This window comes from Apostichopus japonicus, chromosome 3 (assembly GCF_037975245.1).
Source record: "Apostichopus japonicus isolate 1M-3 chromosome 3, ASM3797524v1, whole genome shotgun sequence".
NCBI classification, from domain to species: domain Eukaryota; kingdom Metazoa; phylum Echinodermata; class Holothuroidea; order Aspidochirotida; family Stichopodidae; genus Apostichopus; species Apostichopus japonicus.
The window spans coordinates 5,638,140-5,665,598 of NC_092563.1; the positions used below are offsets into that span (position 1 = coordinate 5,638,140).

The window sequence follows — 27,459 nt, forward strand, 5'->3', positions numbered from 1 at the left end:
TGACGTTGGCTTTAAGTGAAAACAAAATTACACAAGACTTCGGCAGCCTGAGCCCAGAAGCAATGGCTAAACACCCTAAAGGTATAACGTTGGTAAACTATACGTTGCTTGAGACTGACTTGGCATTTGGCCTATTCTGTCAGTGATATAGTACATTGTCCCCCCCCCCCCAACCGTGGGTTTTCAAACAACACTGTGTTGGGAGCAACTGAGCTGCATGCGAGTATAAGTTGTAGTATAGTAAATTAACAGTGTCCCCCCCCCCCCAATGCACGTTACTGTAATAATTATAGGAAATCCACGTGCATGCAGTCCTACCGTGTTTATGTAAATCTGAATGGTTCACAGATATTTATGAAATGGCTGTAAATGTGCGCCCTCTATTTGCTTCTTTTATTATCACTATGAACACTTATGAACAACAGTACTATTGTTCTTACAATTATGAAGTGATTAATACTTCCAGAGAAAGGTCTTTATATTTTGTTTCTTCTGGAACCTGCCCATTCCATCGGGCTCTGAAACTTCACTCGAAGACCGCTTTCGTTTCTGCGGTCCTGCCTTAGACGTAAAGACATGGTTGAATGTTTAAATTCTCGTATCACTTGTTTGATAACGCTTAGTTCCAACATGGTTCCAACATCAATGCCATGTTCCCTGGTCACCAACATTCTTTTTTGATATGTCGCATAACCAAGGGCGGCGGAACCGGGGGGGCACGTGCCCCCCCCCCCCCACTTTTCCTCAGGTTAAAAATGTGCCCTTTTTCTACATAAAAATTGAGGTGTCTTAAGTTAGCAAGAGGCCAGGGAACCAGAATGAACAAGGCTCGGGAAGGGCCGTTTCCGGCCATCTGAGGGCATTGTAAAACCAAAAATTTTCTTGTACGCTCCGCGCCAACCGATGGTGGCGCTCCGTTCAGATAGTCGTGCCTTTACAACTTTGCAAATCCTGGCTACGCCCCTGACTTTTAATGAATTTCTGTGGGTCAAACTCAAAGCTATTTCGAATGGAAAAAAATTGTTAAGATATTAACAAGAAATAAACTCTAATTCGGAAGATTCCTACATTAGCAACTAGCATGACTTCACCTCATTCTGTCTTCAAAGAAAACTTGTTCCTTGTTTCCCAATTTGCACATTGGATATTGCAGTGCTAGTATGCATATTTTCCTTGAGGGTGGGGGGGGGGGGCGTTGATGGAGTGATGTGTATACGCAAATAAGATAATACAATAAGAGTTATAAAGGGTACTAAATATCAGGCTGCATCAGTCCAATCGAATTTCTGCAAAGTGCCCTTTGATGTCGGTGCCCCCCCCCCAGATTAAAAGTGCTTCCGCCGCCCTTGCGCATAACGGGAGAGGAGGGACTGAGAGAGGGTACGCTCGAATAATTTTATTTACAATTCTAACGTTGGTTGTATTATTTCTTACTCCCCCCCCCCCTTTTTTTTGTTCGGTTGGGTTCCTGTCAATGGTACCAGCACGTACCAACCTATAGTTTTTTTTTAACAGCTTGGCCATTTCTGGTTCACTAGCTGGCTACTATCCAAACACACACAATGCGTCCACCCCACGGATGTAATAGGTTGAAATAGTGGACTATCTCGTATAATTTCTAATAAATGCTGGGCAGTCGTTGATCTTTCGTCGGTTGAGTGCTCCGGTGTGAAGAGAGTTGATCTGTTGACTTGATTGCCTGTCAATGGTACCAGAACGTACCGATCTGTTCTTTACTTTTAGACAGCTTGGTCATTTCTGGTTCACTAGCTGGCTACTATCCAAACACAATGCGCCCACCTCACGGATGTCATATATTGAATATTGAGGACTATCTAGCGTAGCTTCTATTAAATTCTGGTCAGAGGTTAAAAAAGCTAGTTTTATTTACATTTCGTTTGAGGTATGTTGACGTTGACTGCCTGTGCACTGATATGCTTGATAGTGAAAGGAACATATTCCGACTCTGTCATTTCTTGATTATAATCTAATAGTTCGTGAAGAAATTTCTTCCTAAAGATTTGGGATCGTTAGCAAGGTATGTATCACAATATTGTTTTTATAGATAATAATAAATATGTAGCCTGTGGCCAGCCAGTGATTAAGGCTAACACTAACAATTAGTACGTACGTACCGCGAACGCCAGTACTGTAGTAACAGCCAGGTGTTAGCCCATTCAATTGCCAAAGTTAGGCCTAGGACCTGTACTAGTACTAGTGCTGGTGTAGCTTTTTACTGGGCCTAGGTAGTGTAACTGTAAACCTGCGTAACGGAATGAATTTGTAGATCTAAGAGCCATTTGACAAAGTAAGTGATTTTTCATTGTACTGCTTTTCTTAAAATCCCATAGCAATGTATTTCTAAAGTTAGCATCAATAAGTTAAATGAAACTTGAAAGCGCAGGAAACCAGGCCTTTTCCATCTTTGGGAAAGTGACCAGAGGGCAAAATGACCTGAGGGGGAGGCTTACCAAATCCTATGCACTGGGGCAGTGAGAAAATGTTTTCGTTTTGCTTCTGGTTAACACAAGGGATAGTTAACTCTCTTTGTTAGGATATACAATTTATGTATTTTCTACATGAAATCATTTTATTAATCACATGATGTTGTTTTAAACAATTCTGCAAAGGGGGGGGGGGGACAAGAGTTTTGAGGTGACCCGCACCCTCTCATGTAAATCAAAAAAGGAAATTTCCATATTGCTGTCGCATGTGGTTAATATGAAAAAATATTGGTAGATGAATCCTTAAAAAGTGTCATTTTAATAGTAACATTTTGGTACCATCTGAAAATAATTAAAAGTTAGAGTGCATACTTTAAGGATTCTTTTGATATGATCAGATGCTAGATTCCAATTTTGCATTCTGTATACATTTGATTTAAAGAAAGGATAGTATCTAGAGAATAAAATGTTCAAAATCCAATCAAACTTAGTTTAAAACTCTCATGGCTCCTTGATGAAATTCATTTCATAGACAGAATTGATCCAAGACACACAGAAAAGTTACATACTCTTTTTGAAAGAATTTTCTCCATTCATGTTAATGAGGAAACTCATTTATTGTGTGCAGAAAAATTAATAGTATATTTGAGATACTGTTTAATCAGCTTCACCATTGTAGTATCCCTTTTACAAATTTGTTTTTTTAATTTTTTTTTCTACTTTCAGTTCCAAAGAAGAAGGTGTGACTTAGTACAGTAAAATTCTTGTGTGTCACCTGTGAGGTGATTTTTCCAATGTGCAGAGAGAATGGAGTTTTCTGCAATAATTCTGTCATTTCTGATGTGCTTTGCTGTAGCACAAATCAGTCCAGAGGAAGAAAATGCTGGGTAAGTCCCTCATTTGAAAGCATGCTATAAATTTGCCAAAATGTTCACTGGCTTTACTAAGAATTCTGATGTGTCACCAAATGTTAAATATTTGTCTCAAAATAAGTCAATTAGTGGTTTTAAAGTCTCAATGTGTGTTTGCCGAATTTTAACTTCGACCTTTCCAGCTTACTGTCCTAAACGCTCGGTGAAAATAACACTGTTCTATGCAAGTTTCATATTAATAATCATTATTTATATTGAGTTATCTGTCGTTAAACATTTTGAGCTGAATGAAATTCGCCAGATTTTTTAACAAGTTAGTAAATTCTACAAACTGCAATCAAAATTTGCAAGCCCTGCCCAACAGATCATGCGCCAGTCAAATCTCTCTGTTTTGATTATGACCGTTAGGCTTGTATGCTAGCCTGTGTTAGGTCCATATTTGAATTGTATCTTTCTTTCAGTCTTACCGATGTAGCTTGCAAATTTGTGTCATTTCCTGCCATTGCAAGGGATGAAGAGGTGTTTTCAGACGTTCCTTCGTGAAATTGGGTAAAACAAGTGGACGATTTGAGTATATAGGTAACATTTATGTAATGAACATGCTGTTATGGGCGGTCGTAGTGAATTGACGGTAAATCGTTTGCGCCATAAGGGCAACAGAAAATAAATTTCTTTTCTTTGATTGCGATAGCGTTTCTCCATTAGACCCACCTGGTCAGAGTGCATTTAGAATAAGAAACATTGAATCTGCTTGGGAAGTTTGTTTTCCGAAATTCATCAGCAAACACACATTGAGACTTTAAATGAATTGCAATTGAAGAAGCTGTTTTATCTTTTTACTCGGAAGAACTTTAAAGCTCTTATCAAACCTTCAGGATACATTTATACCATGGTATGTATAAACTGTATAAATAGCATGAGAAGCACAAACTGTTAAACTTACTAAAAGCTAACCTAAGTAGAGATTTACGTTAGAAATTTAGAATCAACAAAATTGTAAACTCTGGGTCACAAATCATAACGTGAGCACGAGCTTCACATGGTATCTGAAAAGGTGTTAGTACAGCCTTGAGGTTCTCTCACTTGGTAACCAGCTGAGCCTTGCTGTATTTTGAGAGTCCTTCATATGTTAACCTTCCTACTGTAAGGTTGTTTTTGTATTAATCTTGTACAAACATTTATGAGAAATAAGTTTGTAATTGAAAAACTCAAATTTGCTAAAAAAATGAGCATTGTGATTGTATTACGTAGTTAACCCCAGACAGTAATAAAATGGATGAAAATCCCTGAGCCTGTATGTACATTGTGTATGTATACAGTATACAGAAGTTAAGTTTGCATTTTGAATTTGGCACAGTCTGGTGGTTCAAGTACATCACAAAAGGACCTACTCAATTCCACCAAAATCACAAAGTAACCGAAGGTCTGCTCTAATGATTTGGAAGAAAACACTCACAAAACAAACCACAACAATTACTTCTAAGCCCACAAAAGTAGTTTTAACATGTATACAATAGGAAGAAGACACAGCTACAGTAGTAGTCCAGGTTGTATTTCTATTTGAATGTTTGGAAAAGACCTTTTAAACATCTGCGGCTCATCAATGAAAGTAGCTGGACTACTTAGTCTAACATAGAGACCATAAGGTCAGATATTTAGGTGGAACACAACAGTCAATTTTTAGGAAAACATTTTAATATGGCCTCATGATATAACAACATCTTTACATTGCACATTAAAAATTGACGCTAGAAAAATAGTGTTGTACTAAAATCAATGGTTGTTCTTGTGCAAATGAAGTTAATAACATTCTAACAAACGAACGGCACACACCACGCACCAGTGTTTGAGTCTGGATAGCTAGTCCTAACATTAATAGGATATGTAGCCCTTATATGCATGCATCAGTTAGGTGACCTTGTAGTATTGAACTGACCTTGGTGGCCAACATTAGTAGTTGTGAGAAATACACACTCAAATGCCGAGACGTAATTAAAAATAAATTGTTATATCCAACGTGTTTGTCTTCTTTGTGTTGTTCCAAGTCCCAAAAATCCTTACATAAAATCATAGTAGCTTGGATTGGGGGTAGAGCAATTTATCGTATTTTCTAGGGAGAGGGTATTACAATAACACGTGTAGGAATATTCTCCATCTGGGGAAAAAAGTTGTTTGTGTTAACAAACGAATTGCTATATTATCGTCAATTAGCACGTTAAACAGTAAGCAATTCTCAGATGAAAATTGTAAGTTCATATTTACTTGTGCTGTCATTTATACAAGTAGTTTTCTTGCTGACGAGGTGATTGGGATGACCCTGAATGTATTATTTTTCTGAACACAAACTTGAACGTGAACTTTGTGAAGTACAGTACTTTAAAAACACAATACAAACGATATGTGTCCGTGATGTTAACACTTAAGAAAACTTATCACAAACACATCATTTCTTTTCGCCATATTTACTTCAGTTGAGTTAACGCGGATAATAAAAAGAGAGTCATGAAGAAGACAGTCACATGTCTTGAATTAATTCTCTCTATTTTTACCCTTTACTACAATTGAACTAGACTTTGACTGAGCTGTTGTTAAAGCATAAAAAATATGCATCCTAGCAATCGGGACACCTCTGAGATTTGCAATGTTTTCATTGCAATTCGGGAGGGGAAAAAACACGTTTTTGAGCCAGATTAGGTTTTTTCTAGCCAAAAGAAAAAAACTTTTTTAGTTTTCCCAAAACTGTGCAAGCTTAGCTGAGACTTTTGTCTCAAAACCAACAGGCAGTATTCTTGTATGCCCAGTGCAATGAAGCTTTCTAATGATAACTTAATTTGTTGACTTGTGACAATTTTACACTTTATCCTTTTATTTCTATGTATATTTACATATACTACTATTTTTAAATTTTGTTATCTTTAATATAAACGGTTGTATGTGCGAGTACGTAAATTCCAATTTTGAAGAAATAAAGTTTTACTTACTAACTTAATTACTTACCTTCCCTAACCTTACCCTACCCTACCTTCTCTTACCTTTCCTCACCCTATCTTATTCTACCCTACCTTACCCTACCTACTGTACCCTACCTACTTACTTGCTTGTACATTAACATTAACATACAGTATGTAGGAACCTACACCAAGGAGCTGATTTCATCATCAAGTTAGCCTTAAAGGCTTGCATTCTAGAGATATAATTATTTAATGTGTAAATCTTGATAATTGGATCAGTTATAGAAACAGCTTGCTACAGTAGTTTTCTTTTCTAATTCACATTCGTCATTCATCAGGACTGAAATGCTGCCAAAAGTTATCCTTAAAGGCATTGAAGACTCGCCCCAAACCGCGTGCGGCCATCTGAAAAGTTAACTTTCTGTTGCTTGCAAGTGACGTTTTGTTCGTGTCGCTACAAAATGCAGACAGTAATGAAACGTGATACTGTACCTTAATGGTTATCTTTAGCTGGACCTGAGATGTCCATCGCTGTATCGTTTGTACACTGTGCTGTGGGTATTGACCGCAGCTGTATGTACTGACCGTACATTATGTCTAATTACCCACGGTAGCAAGCTGTGTGTGTGTATTTTCTGGGATCGATGGTGGTGTTTAACACTGCTGTTACACCTCATACGAAACTACTGTACAGGGTAGGTCAAATTACCGGCATAAGAAGTTTCTTTTTGCGCGAGTCTTCACACCCTTTAAAAACTTATGGTGGTTTAAAATGATCTTGTATCGAATGAAGTGATTTGTGCAGGAACTTGTTAATTTTTGAGCACCAAATGAGTTTGGACTTAAAACTCTGAGAACCACTGACATTATACACATGTGCAAACCTTGCATAATTTTCCTGAACATTCAGGCATAAAACTACAACTCCATACAAATGATGCACTTTTAAGGTTTCAATACTAAGGGTAACTCAGATGTTTCTGTTTTGAATTGTGGTCGATGTACAGTGTCCAGTAAATCAAAACTTATGATTTTAAATGTTTTCCCGAAAGGTCGTGAGGGCAGTATTGAAGAACTTAGCAAGCATAGACTACAATGAGGATGTGTGACCTGATTAATTCGCAGATGACATTGCAGGGTCCTACGTAACCCTAGTAAGAATTGACACAGGGGTTCTACTCGTAATGCGTAAGGTTTGCATGTAATTTACATCTCTGAACTTAGTCAAATGAGAACTTTATTTCAGAATAAATTAAATCTAAATGGGTTCCTCATACGTCATCTGCCGTAAAAGCATTAGTTTGGTTATACAGTAGATATATTTCCATGTTTGTTTTTATTTAAAGCCAACTTATGTTACCCCTAACAACATAATGGACTAACCCTCAAAGCTTCAGGTACATGAACCATTGCATGGGGAGGTTGACAATTCGGCATCAGACACAACATATTTTTTTATTTTTTTTATTTTAAATGAGAACTTTATTTCAGAATAAATTAAAATCTAAATGGGTTCCTCATACGTCATCTGCCGTAAAAGCATTAGTTTGGTTATACAGTAGATATATTTGTTTGTTTTTATTTAAAGCCAACTTATGTTACCCCTAACAACATAATGGACTAACCTTCATAGCTTCAGGTACATGAACCATTGCATGTGGGGTTGACAATTCTGCATCAGACAACATATTTTTTATTTTTTTTTATTTTAAATGAGAACTTTATTTCAAAATAAATTAAAATCTTAATGGGTTCCTCATACGTCATCTGCCGTAAAAGCATTAGTTTGGTTATACAGTAGATATATTTCCATGTTTGTTTTTATTTAAAGCCAACTTGTGTTACCCCTAACAACATAATGGACTAACCTTCAAAGCTTCAGGTATATGAACTATTGCATGGGGGGTTGACAATTCTGCATCAGACACAACATATTTTAACAGATCAAGACATGTTAACTACATAATATCATCAACATTGACTAATAGCATCAAGTACAGTTTTAACTTTCTTTTAATAATTTAATTTACCTGTTGAATGTTTCGTCTAACACTGACAAACAGTGCAGACCCTACGATTTTAGTACACTTAGCAACCTTTCTGAGAAATGACGGTGTAGCAGTCGCTTGCCGAAGGATTTGCACCAACAAAGTCTTTGGCTTTGAGTACAGTATTTCTGTATGTTGCCACGTTGGATGATACTGTAATATTTATTACCGACTTTGCGATCTGCATAAAATTCATTGCCAACTTTGCAATCTGCAGTCCCCCTCACGATATTGCAAGGGCGTTAAGAGTGACTACCATAGTTTTCCCTTTCGAGAAACCAAGAAGGATGGCAAATTTATACAGTATACTGTTTCCCAGTGTATGAGCAGTATGTAAATTACTGAGTTAATGTAAAGTGCACTTGTCTTATCATTTGTGAAGGCAATTATCATAATTAGTATTCTCCGTGCATATATTACAATGGTTTTATTTAAGAAAATTGAACAGTACTGTAGTTATTCACTGATGAATAGTACTATTTACTGTACAAACATACAGTAGTTGAAACTAAGCTATGTACAGTTGGACAATGGACCAGTAGATATGAATTGTACATGGACGTCACAGTACCTTGTATCCACACTAATACAGCACTTGTAAGTGTCTGATATGCAGTACTACTACACCCTGAGCATATATTGCACACTTTTGGTGCAACTGGTCATAATTACCAGTACTTAATCAATATTTTCCACAAACTGTGGGTGTGTCAGTGCAGTGCTACTGTACATAGTTAAATTCATTCTTTGTTCTATTACAACCAGGTATATACCCAACATCAGATTGATCCAAAGTATTGATCTGTTCTGCACTGTTTTTTCAACTATTTTGCTTTGTTTATTTGTTTTAGGCAGGGCTTTAATTTCAATGCTAGTAAGCACAAGTCCAATTACTTGACTCCCAAAACAGTAAGTATGGGCAGACATGACCAGTACCAATAATGCTACAACATTTTAAGAAAGTCAAAAAGTGTGCAATTTAACTCTACTGTACAACATCACCCAAGCAATTTACGGTGAAAAATGTAGGGAATAATTGATCTCGTATCGCATCGCAAAAATGCTATAGAAATGGTAAAATTGCTATAGTTGTTCAAGGGTAAAGATGCGTTATGTTGCAGGTTTGGTACATAGGAGCCATAGTAATTTTATGAGGGAAAAATGTTCAGAGCCATTAACACCAGTTGCTAGACAAAAACTTGAACACTAAATTTTGTCCTGATACTGTATACATGGCATTGTGATGATTGTATCCCTGTGTATATCAATACACTACTGTGTACATGGTAAGGTTGTTTGGTAATACGTACAATGCTGGTATCAGTTAGTACTGTACCTTGCATGATGTATAGCATAGTAATTGTTTTGATGGTTATGTGCAAAATGGCGTACTTACCAGACTTGTAGTCAGTATGTGTACTGTTTCTCAGATCTTAGCATTGTTGCCTGTATTCGCCTTCATGGAATTTGCACTTGAAGCGTACTCCGGGACATTTTGGAATGATCTACTAAAGATAGTTAGTACAAAATCACACTACATACTGTACTCATACTTGTCGTAAGGGTCTGTTTGTATTTGTACCCGTAATCACACTACATACTGTACTCATACTTGTCATAAGAGTCTGCTTGTATTTGTACCCGTAATCACACTATATACTGTACTCATACTTGTCATAAGAGTCTGTTTGTATTTGTACCCGTAATCACACTATATACTGTACTCATACTTGTCATAAGAGTCTGCTTGTATTTGTACCCGTAATCATACTACATACTGTACTCATACTTGTGGTAAGGGTCTGTTTGTATTTGTACCCGTAATCACACTACATACTGTACTCATACTTGTTGTAATGGTCTGTTTGTATTTGTACCTGTTATCACACTACAAACTGTACTCATACTTGTCGTAAGGGTCTGTTTGTATTTGTACCCGTAATCACACTATGTTGGTACTCATACTTGTCCTAAGGGTCTGTTTGTATTTGTACCCAAAATCACACTACATACTGTACTCATACTTGTGGTAAGGGTCTGTTTGTATTTGTACCTGTAATCACACTACATACTGTACTCATACTTGTGGTAAGGGTGTGTTTGTATTTGTACCTGTTATCACAATACATACTGTACTCATACTTGTGGTAAGGGTCTGTTTGTATTTGTACCCGTAATCACACTACATACTGTACTCATACTTCTCGTAAGGGTCTGTTTGTATTTGTACCCGTAATCACACTACATACTGTACTCATACTTGTCATAAGAGTCTGTATTTGTACCCGTAATCACACTATATACTGTACTCATACTTGTCATAAGAGTCTGCTTGTATTTGTACCCGTAATCACACTACATACTGTACTCATACTTGTGGTAAGGGTCTGTTTGTATTTGTACCCGTAATCACACTACATACTGTACTCATACTTGTTGTAATGGTCTGTTTGTATTTGTACCTGTTATCACACTACAAACTGTACTCATACTTGTCGTAAGGGTCTGTTTGTATTTGTACCCGTAATCACACTACGTTGGTGATCATACTTGTCCTAAGGGTCTGTTTGTATTTGTACCTGTAATCACACTACATACTGTACTCATACTTGTGGTAAGGGTGTGTTTGTATTTGTACCTGTAATCACACTACATACTGTACTCATACTTGTGGTAAGGGTGTGTTTGTATTTGTACCTGTTATCACAATACATACTGTACTCATACTTGTCGTCAGGGTGTGTTTGTATTTGTACCCGTAATCACAATACATACTGTACTCATACTTGTCGTCAGGGTCTGTTGTATTTGTACCGGTAATCATAACAACTTAGGGAATTCTAAGTTGTACTCATACACTGGGAGGGTTTTATTTGTAGTTAAAGTCTGGTACGTTAATACTGTAACCTGTTCAACATGACAAGATGTTCATAGATATGTTTCCATATTCATTCTATTGCTGTAGATTTATATCCATATTCAGGTATTGCTGTAGATTTATATCCATATTCATGTATTGCTGTAGATTTTTATCCATATTCATGTATTGCTGTAGATTTATATCCATATTCATGTATTGTTGTAGACTTATATCCTTATTCATGTATTGCTGTAGATTAATATCCATATTCATGTATTGCTGTAGATTTATATCCATATTCATGTATTGTTGTAGACTTATATCCTTATTCATGTATTGCTGTAGATTAATATCCATATTCATGTATTGCTGTAGATTTTTATCCATATTCATGTATGCTGTAGATTTACATCCATATTCGTGTATGCTATAGATTTATATTCAATGAATATGGATATAAATCTACACATGATTATTATTCATGTATTGCTGTAGATTTATATCCATATTCATGTATTGCTGTAGATTTATATCCATATTCATGTATTGCTGTAGATTTTTATCCATATTCATGTATTGCTGTAGATTTATATCCATATTCATGTATTGCTGTAGATTTATATCCATATTCATGTATTGCTGTAGATTTATATCCATATTCATGTATTGTTGTAGACTTATATCCTTATTCATGTATTGCTGTAGATTAATATCCATATTCATGTATTGCTGTAGATTTTTATCCATATTCATGTATTGCTGTAGATTTACATCCATATTCGTGTATGCTATAGATTTATATTCAATGAATATGGATATAAATCTACACATGATTATTATTCATGTATTGCTGTAGATTTATATCCATTGTCATGCATTGATATACTATACTGTACCCATATTGAAGATTATAAGAGAAAATAGTCTTTATAACTTTTCATTTTTCATTTCATTTATTTTTCCATTTCCTCACAATGTACTTATGTCAGCAGGATCATATTCAAGGTGTAATCGAGCACAGAACTGTACTACATACCATTCAGTAGTATGTATTGGAGGACATTACATAAAATTTCAGACTAACTTTACTCGTTTTGTGACAGTTTTTGGTTTCTCTTGAATATTACAGTAGACTACTGTACCTGATGACCTCCAAGCCAACATAAGTTTTATTGCATAACATAAATATATATCTAGACACACTTTAAACTTCAAGATTAAATTACTGATATAAATGCAAATCCACAAGTAATCTTAGTTTTTTTTTTTTGTTGCCCAGGGTTAATGTCATACAGTAGCTGAAATGAATTAAATATGTAAAGTTCTGTAGCAATGCAAAAAGGATAAAAATGGAACGTTGATATCAAAAGTCATTCTACAACCAATCAATTGACACAGCAGATATATTAAAAAAAAACTTATCTAAATTCTCACATCCTACCTAGAGGCAAACAGTCCTTTCATGTAGATTTGTACAGTCAATTTTGCTTTTACCCAAATTTGTATCATGAACTTGCGTGTGTACAGTACACTAATACTGTATCTAGTTGATATATACAGTGTATGTGTCGATCAATAGAGAATCCCTCTGTTTCATTTTTAATTTCAGTTTTCTATTGTATGTCCTAAGAATAGGGAAAAAATATGATTGCAAAAAAATTGGCAGCCTCAGAATCAAGGTCTATCTATGCCATCATGTGAACTGTTGTACTGCAGATCCATAGGTTTTCTGCATAAAGAATGACTAGGCACAAAATTAATTAATATTGTAGACTGGTAAACGTCAATGCCACTGCTTTCTTCAAGTTGTAGTACTATATATGGATCATTCCATATCAAATCACCAAATTTGGGAGTATATATGTTGTAGTTCAACATCTTTTAAAAATCCCAAAATTTATTGCATGATTGGAACAATATATAATAAGCATTTTCTGATAATTTCAGTTGCATTGATACAATTGGCCCAATTATCATACAAGACATAATAACCTCTGAAAGAATCAAGTACCCTGAAGCAATTGTTTAGGAGCAATGCATAATTACTAAAAAATAGCACATTTTTTAGTGAAAAATGCATAAATCAAATATTTTGACACTTTTAAGTTGACATAACTCCACAAGAAAATGTTTTTGTAGCCCATTTTTTTTATATTCCTGTTGTATGGGATAGACTCTATGGGCATATGTAATAGAAAGGTAGTATGATGTTTAATTGCTGAGAAATGAGACCTCAAAAGTCAAATTTCAAAGCGTGATAAATCGGCCAATTACGAAGCAATGCGACTGAAATTTTCAGAATATGCTTATATCGAGGTGTTCCAATCATACAGAAAATCTGGAAATTTTTGGAGAGGGTGCAGCAACAGCCATCCGTGATTTGTCACGGAAGGACCCATATAGTACCATCTTGTAAATGTCTTGAGAAATAGAATTTTTTTGGAAAACAAATCTGCAGCTCATCATTTGAGTATACACACTATGGCCTAATCATGTTACCTCGTTTTGGATCACAAGTCAAAAACTCATCCATTCGTCGTTGCAGCATGTCCATTGGCCTTTCTGTAACTCACCCAGGCTATTTGTTGTTTGTTTTTCAGGTCATATGTAGTCCTGGCCCCAAAGACGGTACGACCCGGACTGACCTATTCCGTGAGCGTCAACATAAGGGTTGCTACTGGACCGGTCACCGTCTCCGCTAGGATAATAGCGGAAGGAAGCAAGTCATCTTTGGTCCAGTCTGAGATCACTGTATCAGCCGGAGATGTAGGAATCATTGATCTGGAAGTAGGTTTTGTTTTCTCGGCAATATTCATGTCCTGTAATTTCTTGATACAGTAATTTGATTCAAATTTGAAGTTCTTATTTGTTTACACCCTACCACTCGTCTAAATTAGCTGACCGTTTAGTTAATGTTGTTCCTTGAGTGTTTAAATATCTGGTGATGTACACTACATCACCACATCTATAGAACATGGATCACCACATAGATAGAACATGGATCACCACATAGATAGCACATGGATCACCACATAGATACCTGTAGATCATTGATATCCACATAGATAGCACATGGATCACCACATAGATAGAACATGGATCACCACATAGATAGAACATGGATCTCCACATAGATAGAACATGGATCACCACATAGATAGCACATGGATCACCACATAGATAGAACATGGATCACCACATAGATAGAACATGGATCACCACATAGATAGATCGTTGATATCCACATAGATAGAACATGGATCACCACATAGATAGAACATGGATCTCCACATAGATAGAACATGGATCACCACATAGATAGAACATGGATCACCACATAGATAGAACATGGATCACCACATAGATAGAACATGGATCACCACATAGATAGATCGTTGATATCCACATAGATAGAACATGGATCACCACATAGATAGAACATGGATCTCCACATAGATAGAACATGGATCACCACATAGATAGAACATGGATCACCACATAGATAGAACATGGATCACCACATAGATAGATCGTTGATATCCACATAGATAGAACATGGATCACCACATAGATAGAACATGGATCTCCACATAGATAGAACATGGATCACCACATAGATAGAACATGGATCACCACATAGATAGATCGTTGATATCCACATAGATAGAACATGGATCACCACATAGATAGAACATGGATCACCACATAGATAGAACATGGATCACCACATAGATAGAACATGGATCACCACATAGATAGATCGTTGATATCCACATAGATAGAACATGGATCACCACATAGATAGAACATGGATCTCCACATAGATAGAACATGGATCACCACATAGATAGAACATGGATCACCACATAGATAGATCGTTGATATCCACATAGATAGAACATGGATCACCACATAGATAGAACATGGATCTCCACATAGATAGAACATGGATCTCCACATAGATAGAACATGGATCTCCACATAGATAGATCGTTGATATCCACATAGATAGAACATGGATCACCACATAGATAGAACATGGATCACCACATAGATAGAACATGGATCTCCACATAGATAGAACATGGATCACCACATAGATAGAACATGGATCACCACATAGATAGAACCAGTGATGCTCATACTGTAGTCATATGGTACAGGTCCTGTGCCCCTTTTAATGAGTTCTTTGTTGCTGTTGGTTTTGGTGGAGGTCAGAGGTCATTTCAGATTGGCTGTAGTCAAAATCTGAAAACTCATCCTAAATAGCTGCCTGTGAATGAAATATTAAAATATTTTTCGTTAATGTTAAAAAGGTCATTCGAGATTGGTGGCAGCCAATTTCTGAGAACCTTTTTTAATATGTTTAGGCCAGTAAGTTCAGCTTTGGTGAATCTCATACTTGGATATTCCTAAAAACCTATTGTGGACAGAATGTTGTCTACATGCAGTAAGTTGACCTTCTTTCCATCTGTCTGTCCCTCCCCCACCCCCCATATCACTTGCCTCCCCCCCTCTGTCCACGCTCCCGGTCTGTAGTCACATGCTTACACAAGTATTGTTTGTACACAGAAGAAAGTCTGATCATTCATCTTTCACATTCAAGTCAAAGCTGAAAACCTACCTTTTTAGACAGCATTACTGCAATATATAAACTGTGTATTCAACCATATTCATGTGCAGTACTCCAACACACTCAAACCTGCATGCTTTTTATTCTTCATACTCATCTATAACATTGTATTTTATTCTGCAGGTTTACTACATATTATGTGTCATATATATATTTTTACTGTTACATAGCATTTTCGAGCCCTTTTGTGGATTTTACGCTTTATAAAATAAATTATTATTATTATTTAAAAAAATATATATTTCCAGATACCAGATACATTGTCGTACCCAACATCTCAGTATCAGTTAGAGGTCTCAGGCAGTGGAGGTGGTGTGAGCTTTACAGACACGGACAATCTCATGTTTGACGTCACTCATTTTGCAATGTTCATTCAGACAGACAAAGCGATCTACAAGCCGGGACAAACCGGTAAAGTAGCCCATCCATCCCTGAAATTACTGAAGGTTATCTGTTCGTTTATGGTCTATTTCTCACCTAACACTCCCATATCGTTAGAAAAGACGTCGTTAAAGTCTGAGAAGTTATTTTGTACAATGTCACTTGTCCAGGCATTCTTCACGTTTGTTGAGTTTTAGTGTTTGTTTTTGTAATTACGTGCTTGACCAAGCACTCAAATCATTATGAAGAGGTGGTTAATGGCTTGAAAGAGCCCTCTCTTGCTTTAAGGCTGCCTTCGTCATATGATAGATACTTGTCGTGCCTTCTGCTGTGTGACCTACTTGTATTTGTTTATGGGAATCCTAGGTTTTATCCAACAAATCTGAGCTAAATTGAGGTTTAGTCATTTGTTAACTGAAATCACTAAAATAATCATATACTTTTTTTCTTCTCTCTTTTTTTCAGTTAATTTCCGAATTTTTGGTGTACATCCAGGGATGCTTCCCTACACTGGTCCATTTGACGTGGATGTCATGGTAAGTTGCCTCTCAAGAGGTGGAAGGGACAGGAGGGTGGCCTGGGATTGGCAGGGGTAGGGGGGGTTGGTCAGGGGGTGAATGTCCAACCCCAAATTTTTAGACTTGAATGGCTACAAATGCTCACTGGATACCTGTTACAAACTCTGCAACGCAACAAATTTCGCAAAAAGTTATATTTATTATAAGTCAATACATCATTTTCATTTGGGGTTTACTCAATTTGGTAGCAGTGTTCAAACCCTCCAGAGCAAAATTCATTTGAACCACTAGTGAATGCAACAATATCTTGTAAAATGATAGATTTGGCAATATTTTCACTTTCTCCAAAGCAGCACTTTAACCCCGCCCATACGATCTGATTGGTTTGTTGTTCAGCGTATGGCCCTTTATGCAGCAATTAACTTTGCAGTGTTACTGCTCTCTCTTTATAGATATCTCTGGCTTGTAGTACATTGCTTGATACCTGTCTTCTCCTAATTATTGCACTCTCACCTACCGTGCATTGTGCTCGATATGTCAGGGTCCATGGACACCTATGAACAAAGTTGTCCTAATCACTTTAATAGGCATTAGAAATCATGAAAATAGCTGCAACTCCCATCAAAATCCATCAAAGATTGGTCATTGTACAAGTTTTTAATTAATTCTAGTTTTATAAACATTAGCCAATTATGGACATTGACGATGTAAAAGGTAGTGTCTGTTTAATTTTCTGTTATGTTATCCCTTCGTTTTTCACAACATTCCTTTCAAGGACAATGAACACAAGTTTGCGGCCTAAGGCAATGTTTTGAAAGATTTTATTGTCTTCTTTGAAAAAGAGGAATGTGACATTATTCAAATGATATATGTGAGGTTGTAATTAGGGGCTTGACTTGCTAAGAGAACAAATTTAATGAGTCTCCCAGATTTATCAAAACTTCAAACGTGTGTATCTTGGAAAGGAAAAGAGCATTTTCCCAAAAGTTCAACAGATTTTGAATGAGATAAACACATGCAAGAAATGTAATGAAATGTGAGGCAAACTTGGCTAGGTGTTGTCCATTGTTCTTTTAAAGATGTGACTGGTTGTGACTGTCTGTCTTTATCAGGGATCACATTAGCCACATTCAAACCGTATATCACTGGAAGTATAATTAGCTAGAAGAGATATGTTTACAGTGATTGTGATCATTAATAACTTCTAAAGTTTCATAGAATTTCAAACCGAGCTTTACCCATCCCATCCCATGCCTTTAATACCAGCAGTCCAGGGTCATAACAGATTGCAGTCAATAATATTTCCGGTTTTGATTCTTTGTATAGGATCCTGACGGTAACATCATACTGAAGTTGACCGGCTTGCAGAATGAGACGTACGGCGTGATCACACATTCCATGCTGATGTCCTCGGAGCCGGTCTTGGGAGATTGGACGATCAAAGCTGCAGCTGAAGTAAGTCAAAAGATGTGCACACCTTACTCTCCCGTCAAAAAATGCAGATAACACCATTTTTTGTTTTGATTTGCAACCTTCAAGAAAAGTGCCAAAAAAAAAAGAAAAAAAAGAAGAAGAATATCATGGTAATTAGAGTAAGCATTGAGCGTTGTGGCAGAGTGGTTAAGACAGTGAACTTGTGAACTAAGGTTTGAGTTCTGGCCAGATCATGACATTGTGTACTTGGGCAAGGCACTTTATCTCCATTGCCACTCTTTACCCAGGTGTATAAATGGGGACCTGTGAGATGAACTGTCAGTTGAGAGCTGTTTAGCTGCTGCCATGTTAAGTTTGACAGGTTATCGTTGACCTGGGTAATATTGTGATGCGCCTTGAGCACCGTTATTGATATGTCTGCGCTTTATAAACCCTCAATGTTATTATTATTACCTCGTTACTCAATTTAAACAAACGCAAAATTATAAAAAAGTTCTCAGATAGAACTTGCAGGTGTAGTAATTAAAGAAAACACAACATAGATGATGGATGGTGACGTTTTAAGTGTTGCAAAAGTGGTAAAAGCTTTCAGTAAAGACAGGCAGTGACATTCACCCATCAAATTCCTGGATTCTCTCCCTCGTCAGCATGAACTTAGTTTGAAGTGATACGATATGTAATGAATTATAAGGTCATTATTCCATCATATTCCAAGCAGTTTCTTGCACACTGCGACGGACTTCAATGTTTTCCTTTATTCTTGACTTCTAGGGCCAAGAAAAGACCAAACAAGTGACTATTGAAGAATACGGTGAGACGATTTATTCTTAATTTGAATGAATAAAACTGCCTTGGGGGTGGGGAAGGGGGAGAGGGGACATACTGTGACACCTTCACCATAATCATATTGTAGAATAAAACTATATATAGATTTTAGTTTATGGGTAATAGGACACCAAGGAGAGTTAAGAGGGTTTTGGTCAAAGGTATGACCTTGTGGATAGCTGGAATACCGAATCAACTATATGGTATTTTGCTCTACGTTATCGTTGAAAACTTGCAAAGACTAACCAAATTCCTGTGCACACATCTTTGTCGATATGCATTTCTATGTTTAATGTTAATGTTGCTCCACCGATTTTAATACACAAAACTTGTTGATATTATTCAATATTGCAAACCTTGTTTGGTTTTCCAGTCTTACCCAAGTTTGAGGTCGATGTGGTTTTACCTCCATACATATCATCAGAGGACTCTGCCCTCAACATTCAGATCGATGCAAAGTAAGTCACGACTAGCAACTTTGATGGGTGGGGCAAGAGGGAAGGGGGTTGGAGTGTCTCGACCATTACCTTGGATGGGTTGGGCAAGAGGGAAAGGGGTTGGAGTGTCTAGACTATCACCTTGGATGGGTGGGGTAAGAGGGAAGTGGGTTGGAGTGTCTCGAACAGCAACCTTTGATTGGTGGGGCAAGAGGGATCGGGTTTGGAGTGTGGGTGTACATATAGTGTGGGGAACGGCGCATACCATATCCCTACTCTTTTCCATCATTGAATTTCCTTTGCCAGAGATGGGCAACAGACAAGGGAAGGAGCAGGTGGTTGGCATATACTTTTGTATCAATGGCTGAAATTGGAAGGATTTATTTTTTGACATATGGAAACATAAAAAACTAATCCAAGAATTCTGGTGGGTCAATTCCTGCACGTTGTGTCTGAGGTAACTTTATTTTTGAGGTATATACATTTTGGACCGGAAGTGAGCGAAACAGGTGCGATGTCATAGATGCAAATCGACAAAACTTGTTTTGTTTCTCTTTTATGTATCACTCCATTGATCTGGTTGGGTTGGGTCTGTTCTGACTTCATTTAAAGAGATTGTGAAACCTTATAGGCATGAACATGTGTATTTTTATATTCCGATGCATCTAAAGTTTAAGTGAAAAAAAACAAAACGAAAAACATTGAATTCAAATTGTCCTTGTTGTTGTTGTTTGTAGGTATACATTTGGCAAACCGTTGAAGGGTACAGCAGATGTTTCAATACAGTTTAATTATAATGACCCTTCAATTACCAGATCTGTCCAGGTTTGTAGCAACTTCTATTTTTCTTTTGGTAACCAACAGTGAATGGTGTACCGTATGTTTACATCTCAATTTTCTTGTAACGCTGCAGTACATACATTTGTTAGTTGATATATAAGTTTTTGTTTCTAATGCTTGACTGCTTTGAGGGGAAGGTGGAGGGGCAGGGGGAGGGGCATAACCAAGGTAGTTAAAAAGCCATGCTGTGGGGGTACAAGCAAAGCGATTAATTTGTATCCAAGAAGAAACTGATTCTAAAATCCTTCGATATAAATTACACAAAATGTTTGTACGATTAAATTAAATTCATGAGAGCAATATCATCACAAAGTTAATATTTGTGCTAAAGTCCAAGGCTTGTAAGACTTTGGAAAGTGTGATTATTGCTTCATTGTCAAGAGTCATCAATTGTATCCTTTGAATATGAGGAAAGAGACCAGTCCTCTGTTTTGGTTGTGTTTTGTGAAATATTTCAGGGCACTGTCATGCAGAAGAAACTAAAAAGTAAAAGTTGTCTTAGCCCTTTTGAACTTTCACAGTTGTAAATCCATTTTTCTCATTCGACACTTTAATTGGCAGCTTGATGGCACTGCGGACATATCCCTGTCCCAAGACGAGATCTTCAAGCTTTTCCGTTCCTTCAACACATGGAGCGATGAAATCTACGATGGGACGGAGATTATCGTGTCTGCAACCGTCACGGAAGAACTGACTGGCCTTACCCAGGATGCAACAGCTGCAGTCTCTTACTATCAAAAGCCAATCAAAGTCGATGCACTCCCAATCAGTTCGTCCGTGTTCAAGCCAGGTCTTACTTACACCGCTTATGTAGGTTTCCATTCTGTAAATGAGGATGTTTACATTGTATTTCAGTTTCAGGAAGTTTGGCGGTACATTGATCTTCAAAGCCCCATTTACCATTTGATCTTGAAGTCTAAAGTTTCTTTGTCTTTGCCTTTGGTACTATTGGGTAGTAAATAAGCAAGACAAGGTACTTTTTTACCAAACATTTTGGCTCATTCGCAGAGATCGAGCGGAGGCACAATTCAAACAAAAACTTCCCTGTTTGTATACCAAAGCAATGACCTGGTACATCAAATCATATTAATATTTTACAATTGATATTATGTTATCATCTTTCAAATCTGTAGTGTGACATAGTTTGATATTCTATTTTAGAGTCAAGGTTTCTGGTATTAGCCAAACCATTTACAGTATTGGCATCAAGGGAGATAGCAATTGCGCATTTGGTGTTCCTGTCTGTGACATTTTCTATGAGGGTCACTCAATAACCATTAAAGGATCGGTTCATGTGTTTGACATGTCTATTTTGTATGAAAGAGCACAAAAAGGCAAACAGAATAGTGAAGAAACTACCATGATAGCATGCTCTGTTAAGGAGATATCACACTTTGAAGATATCAAAATTTCCTTGAAAATGACTGGTGTAGAAAGACTAACTGTGAGGGTGTGATGTCACATCCTCACTTCCTTGACATGTGTGAATATATTTCTTTAAAAATTATTTACATATTTTTACACATTTGAAAATAATAATCAAAAATTCTTCAGATGTTTAATCTCAAATACTGCCTTTGACAAATCGTCCCTTGTTTCACGCACTGACGAATATGCAAATTATTTTATTTTGTTTTACGTAGTGACGAATGTTTTTAAAACATTTATATTCCCTTAAAAATTGTTCTACATCCTTTAAATTTAAAACGGCTATAAAATATAATTTGTTTTCTGTAACATGAAACTATAGATACTGCTTAAAAGGTATTATTTGTGATCAAACATTCATTTGCAAAGCAGTGAATTGATTTGGATCGTGATAGATAACTTTCTAACATTCGTCAGTACGCGAAACAAGGGACGAAATATGAGATCTCCTGACATATCTTTTGGTTGAAAGTCATGAAATCTCACAAAATATTTAGAAAAAAAACAAAGACTTTTCAGAAATGTGAGGATGTGACATCACAGCTAGTCAGATTTCAGCAGTTTCTACACAATCTGATAAAACTTTACACTTGAATATCTCTTTAACCGAAAAAGATATTTGAACAGTTTTTTCACCATTGTGTTTATTTTATTGTCCTCTTTCATATAACATAAACATGTATGACAACTGAACCAATCCTTTAACTGCAATGTCATACCACCCCACCATATTTCCAATAACTATGATGCTTCTTTGGTAGACAAAATACACTTCCACGTAGGCTTTGAAAAAGAAAATATGTTTTGATCTTAACCTTTTTGCTCCAGGTATTATTATATGCTCAGTGCTATTAACTGAGCATTTCAGGTAAGCATACCATCAGTTTACAGCAACCTTTTCCTGTGTGCATGTGTGTGTGTGTGTGTTAACTTCTAAGAATGACTATCTTTGCCAGCAATGAGTATTTATGACTCTTCTGTCTTGATTTATTTGTCCTCAGTTGTTGGTCACTCATCAAGATGGCAGCATGCTCACAGCGAAGGAACGAAGAGATAGTCTGGTCGTTGCTTTTAAAGAGGCTATTAACTACGAGGAACAAAGTTGGGTCAGAACTGCCTACAGTATCCCAGAGTCTGGAATCGTAGAAGCCACACTTGATGTAGACCAGTCAGCAACTAGTTTACAAATGAAGGTAAATCATTTGAAATATAGTTTTACCTTCAAATCTGTTTGGTTTCGTGATCGATATGTTCTGTTTACAAATGAAGGTAAATCATTTGAAATATAGTTAACTTTCATATCTGTTAGGTTGGTGTTCGATCTGTTATGTTTACAAATGAAGGTAAATCATATGTAATATAGTCAACCTTCATATCTGTTTGGTTGGTTATCGATCTGTTATGTTTACAAATGAAGGTAAATCATTTGAAATATAGTTAACTTTCATATCTGTTAGGTTGGTGATCGATCTGTTATGTTTACAAATGAAGGTAAATCATATGTAATATAGTCAACCTTCATATCTGTTTGGTTGGTGATCGATCTGTTATGTTTACAAATGAAGGTAAATCATTTGAAATATAGTTAACCTTCATATCTGTTTGGTTGGTGATGGATCTGTTATGTTTACAAATGAAGGTAAATCATATGTAATATAGTCAACCTTCATATCTGTTTGGTTGGTGATCGATCTGTTATGTTTACAAATGAAGGTAAATCATTTGAAATATAGTCAACCTTCATATCTGTTAGGTTGGTGATCGATCTGTTATGTTTACAAATGAAGGTAAATCATATGTAATATAGTCAACCTTCATATCTGTTTGGTTGGTGATCGATCTGTTATGTTTACAAATGAAGGTAAATCATTTGAAATATAGTTAACCTTCATATCTGTTTGGTTGGTGATGGATCTGTTATGTTTACAAATGAAGGTAAATCATTTGAAATATAGTTAACCTTCATATCTGTTTGGTTGGTGATCGATCTGTTATGTTAACAAATAAAGGTAAACCATTTGCCTTGAAAGCTTTGCTTGGTTCTTGACTGTGAGCTAGATCATAACTTGAGCAAGTTGTTATCATACAAGTGAAGGTATGAAGGCACCTGTGAGATTGTAATACATTAATAAGATGTATAGTGCAGCAATTTAGGGGACCGGGCATGCTATATTTTGCATATTCCCTTATCATTGCTACTGTAATTACAGATGTCTACTCTTCCAACCTCATTAATAAAGAAACGTACTCATTCATCTATTGTCTATCTGTTTGTCTGTCAGTCTTTCCTTCCATCCATACATAATATTAGGTATAATTAATCCCCCCTTCCCACATTTTCTCTTTTCCAGGGTTTGTACTACCGACCATCTTCACAAGAACTTGACAGTTACCAACCCAACTCATACTTGCAATATTTGACAAAAATGGACTCCCCCAGTCAGACGTACATCCAAATTGCCATTGAGACAGAACAAGTGACAGTAAGCTATGACATTTTTTCATTCATTCTTGCATGCTTAATTATCATTTTTACTACAGTAGGCTAAGGAGCCTAACAAGAAGTAACAATAAGGCTATGGGACTTTACTACAGTAGGCTAAGAAGCCTAACAAGAAGTTACAATAAGGCTATGGGACTTTACTACAGTAGGCTAAGAAGCCTAACAAGAAGTTACAATAAGGCTATGGGACTTTACTACAGTAGGCTAAGAAGCCTTCCAACAAGTAACGACAAGACTACGGGTCTTAACAACATTTGGCTAAGAGTTACAAGAAATAATGACAAGACTATGGGACCTTACAACAGTAGGCTAAGTGCTGTAGCTTACCAAGAATTAACAACAAGAGTATGGGACTCTACTGTAGTAGGCTAAGAAACTTACTACAGTAGGCTAAGAAGCCTAACAAGAAGTTACAATAAGACTATGTGACCTTACAACAGTAGGCTAAGTACTGTAGCTTACCAAGAATTAACAACAAGAGTATGGGACTCTACTGTAGTCGGCTGAGAAACTTACCTAAAAGTAATGACAATACTATAGGACTTTACTTCAGTAGGCTAAGGAGCTTACCCAGATGTAAAGACACGACTATGAATGAAAGAAAAAAGTGCAAAGTTCTGTTTAAGGATGATGTTTAGCGATAATCAGGTTCATTAGAAAATGAAATGTGTTCAATCATACTTGTTTACAATCAGTACTTTTACACAGTAAAATAATTAGCATAGTTAGTCTGAATAAGTATCATCCAACTGATATGTTTATTTATCTTTTTTGTTTATCTTATGAAGATTGGCCAGGATGTGACTTTCACAGTGACGACAACGGAAATTCCATCGGAACTTACTTACACGGTAAGCATTGATTGTAAAATGCCATTTGAGACGAAAATAATAATTATTGATAATACAGCAATTATAATGTTCCATCTGTCTAGAAGAACATAATCCAGAGTGCCAAAACAGAAGAATATCAAAAAAACATATTTCAGAGTGCCAGATATAAAAATAGAAAACACATATTTCAGAGTGCCAAACAGAAGAATAGAAAACACATATTCCAGAGTACCAAACAGAGTTTTCACATTTTTTATTTCTTTTTGGCAAATTTGTGTCCACATTGTTAGAATGTACTATAGAAAAAAAAGTTATTTCTTCTCCTTTCAAATTTGAAACCGTTGATGGTCAAGTCCTTTTATTTACTTCACGTTAGGTAATCTCCCAAGGCAACATCATGTTAGTTGACTCACTGAAAGCTCTCACACGGAATGTCAACACTATAACCTTAGCCGTGGATGCTAGGATGGCCCCCAGAGCCAAGGTGATTGTTTCCTTTGTCAGGGATGATGGAGAGGTGATAGCAGACAGTGTTGAGCTCCAAGTCGACGGCATCTTTAAGAATCAAGTGAGTATTGCCAAAAGAACTCTCTTTCTAAGTCAATTAAAACTTCAAAAGCCATGAGATTTTACGGTTTCCACAAATGTCATGTCTTCATCGTAATGCTAGATTTTGAGTTGCCTTGGACTACAATCCCAGTGATACTATACTGGGGCTCAAAATGCTGAAGTGCTGACGGCACAGAGAGTAATTTGTTCCCCCCTCCCCCACCCCCCCCTACCTTATTCAAGACCTGTACCCTACTCAATATATTATATGGTAACATAACAATAACCAGCTACTTCTGACCACCAAAATTACATTAGGAATGGTGACATTATGTTTGTAAATAACAATGTATAAGTACTGAATTACAAGTTGTACATGACAAAAGAGTTGGCCTAACTTACTTTTACACATTCTCCTACACAGGCTCTCTAGTGGATAAGAAGTTTGCTAACAGTTTTATTTTATTTTGACTAAAGAGTTAACGGAACTCAATCAATTAAAAGACACCATCTGGTAGTGATCACATATATCTCGTGAATAGATTGGGGTGGGGGGGGGGGGACTCTGATTATGTTTGAATATTACACTGGTTGATCAAAGTAAAAGTAAGTTACATCCCAATTCAATATGCAGTGCGATCTAGGTCAAAAGCAAGGTTGAGAGTTAAAGCAATCCAATCCCCCCCTAGAGTAAAATTAAAGGATCCGATTGCATTTCATGATCAAAAATAGAAATTGTCGATATTATTTTATTACTTTAAGTTTTAGCAGTAAAGCATTGACCTATGTTTTCATTTGTATGTTAGGTAAGTGTCTCCTTTGACCGGGATACTAGTGAACCAGGTGATGCCATCACATTCACCGTCGAGGCTTCCCCAGAGTCTTTTGTCGGTATCCTAGCTGTCGACCAGAGCGTTCTTATTTTGAAGTCGGGGAACGACATTACCAGAGATGAGGTGAGTCCTCTGTTCCGTTTGTCAGGTTGAATCTATATGGAGTGGAAGGTAGCCTTCCTTATCTCACCCACTGTTGCCTAGAATCTTGTCTCAATGAATAAAAGCAATCATATGGTGTAAGTATTATATCCTTTCTAACACAACCCACTGTCACAGTGAATGTCACCAAAATGGATAAAGTGTCTTTTGTAACACAACCCACTTTCTCTCTCAACATCAGAACGATGCTGAGATAACCTGTAGTGTAGTATGCTTCGCAGGTTCCTACCTTCCTATACACTGAATATATTTAATATGAGACAACAACAAATAAAACCTTGGAACCTTGTGGTATTGTATATCACACTGACAAATGTTTGCAGATTATTTCAGACAATTTATTAAAAAATTGACACTGATGGATTGTTTCAAACTGCCAGCGCCACAGCACTTATTGAAGGTTAAATTTATAACTTTTTTCAACTCCATCTTTTTCTATTTTCTTATAGGTGATTGATGAATTATCTGCAATTGGCACTGATGATGTTGGCACTGACAGTTTTCCAACAGATGTCGTTTTCCGCAAGAAGAGAAGAGTGTTGTACCCTCGTTACTCCCCAAGCAGTTCTGCAAGAGAAGTATTCAATGTAAGTATGATCGATGCTAATTGCTGTATTATTTAAAAGAATTGCTACATATTTCTCTATGGCTTGTATAGTTTATGACTTTTATCAGCAGTTTACTACCATGTAAACTGTATAGGAAACAGGATCCTAAGCTTAGCAACGGCAATATTCAAGTTTAATTACAAGTGTCATAAATTATTATTTTTTCTTTTCAAATGGATTCACTCATTCAGAAGTGTCAATAAGTTTCTATAGTGTAATAGAATATATGATCCTTGTCAGCAAATTTATGCTAAGCTTAGTTTTATGCTGAGGTAAGTTGCAAGCATAGTCAAATGCTCA

General features: G+C 36.5%; 1 protein-coding gene across 1 annotated transcript in view; it reads left to right on the top strand.

Annotated features, from left to right (window-relative positions):
* The first annotated feature begins 1,879 nt into the window (after window positions 1–1,879).
* LOC139961299 (CD109 antigen-like) overlaps window positions 1,880–27,459 on the top strand; it is a 40,354-nt gene continuing 14,774 nt past the window's right edge. The window contains exons 1-16 of the mRNA XM_071960427.1: window positions 1,880–2,038; window positions 3,171–3,331; window positions 13,776–13,962; window positions 16,057–16,219; window positions 16,655–16,725; window positions 18,034–18,162; window positions 18,913–18,952; window positions 19,340–19,424; window positions 20,141–20,228; window positions 20,805–21,053; window positions 22,673–22,864; window positions 24,023–24,154; window positions 24,963–25,025; window positions 25,384–25,575; window positions 26,363–26,512; window positions 27,001–27,138. Of these exons, the coding sequence (XP_071816528.1) occupies window positions 3,252–3,331; window positions 13,776–13,962; window positions 16,057–16,219; window positions 16,655–16,725; window positions 18,034–18,162; window positions 18,913–18,952; window positions 19,340–19,424; window positions 20,141–20,228; window positions 20,805–21,053; window positions 22,673–22,864; window positions 24,023–24,154; window positions 24,963–25,025; window positions 25,384–25,575; window positions 26,363–26,512; window positions 27,001–27,138 (1,959 nt within the window). The 5' untranslated portion in view covers window positions 1,880–2,038; window positions 3,171–3,251. The remainder of the gene's footprint in view (window positions 2,039–3,170; window positions 3,332–13,775; window positions 13,963–16,056; window positions 16,220–16,654; window positions 16,726–18,033; window positions 18,163–18,912; window positions 18,953–19,339; window positions 19,425–20,140; window positions 20,229–20,804; window positions 21,054–22,672; window positions 22,865–24,022; window positions 24,155–24,962; window positions 25,026–25,383; window positions 25,576–26,362; window positions 26,513–27,000; window positions 27,139–27,459) is intronic.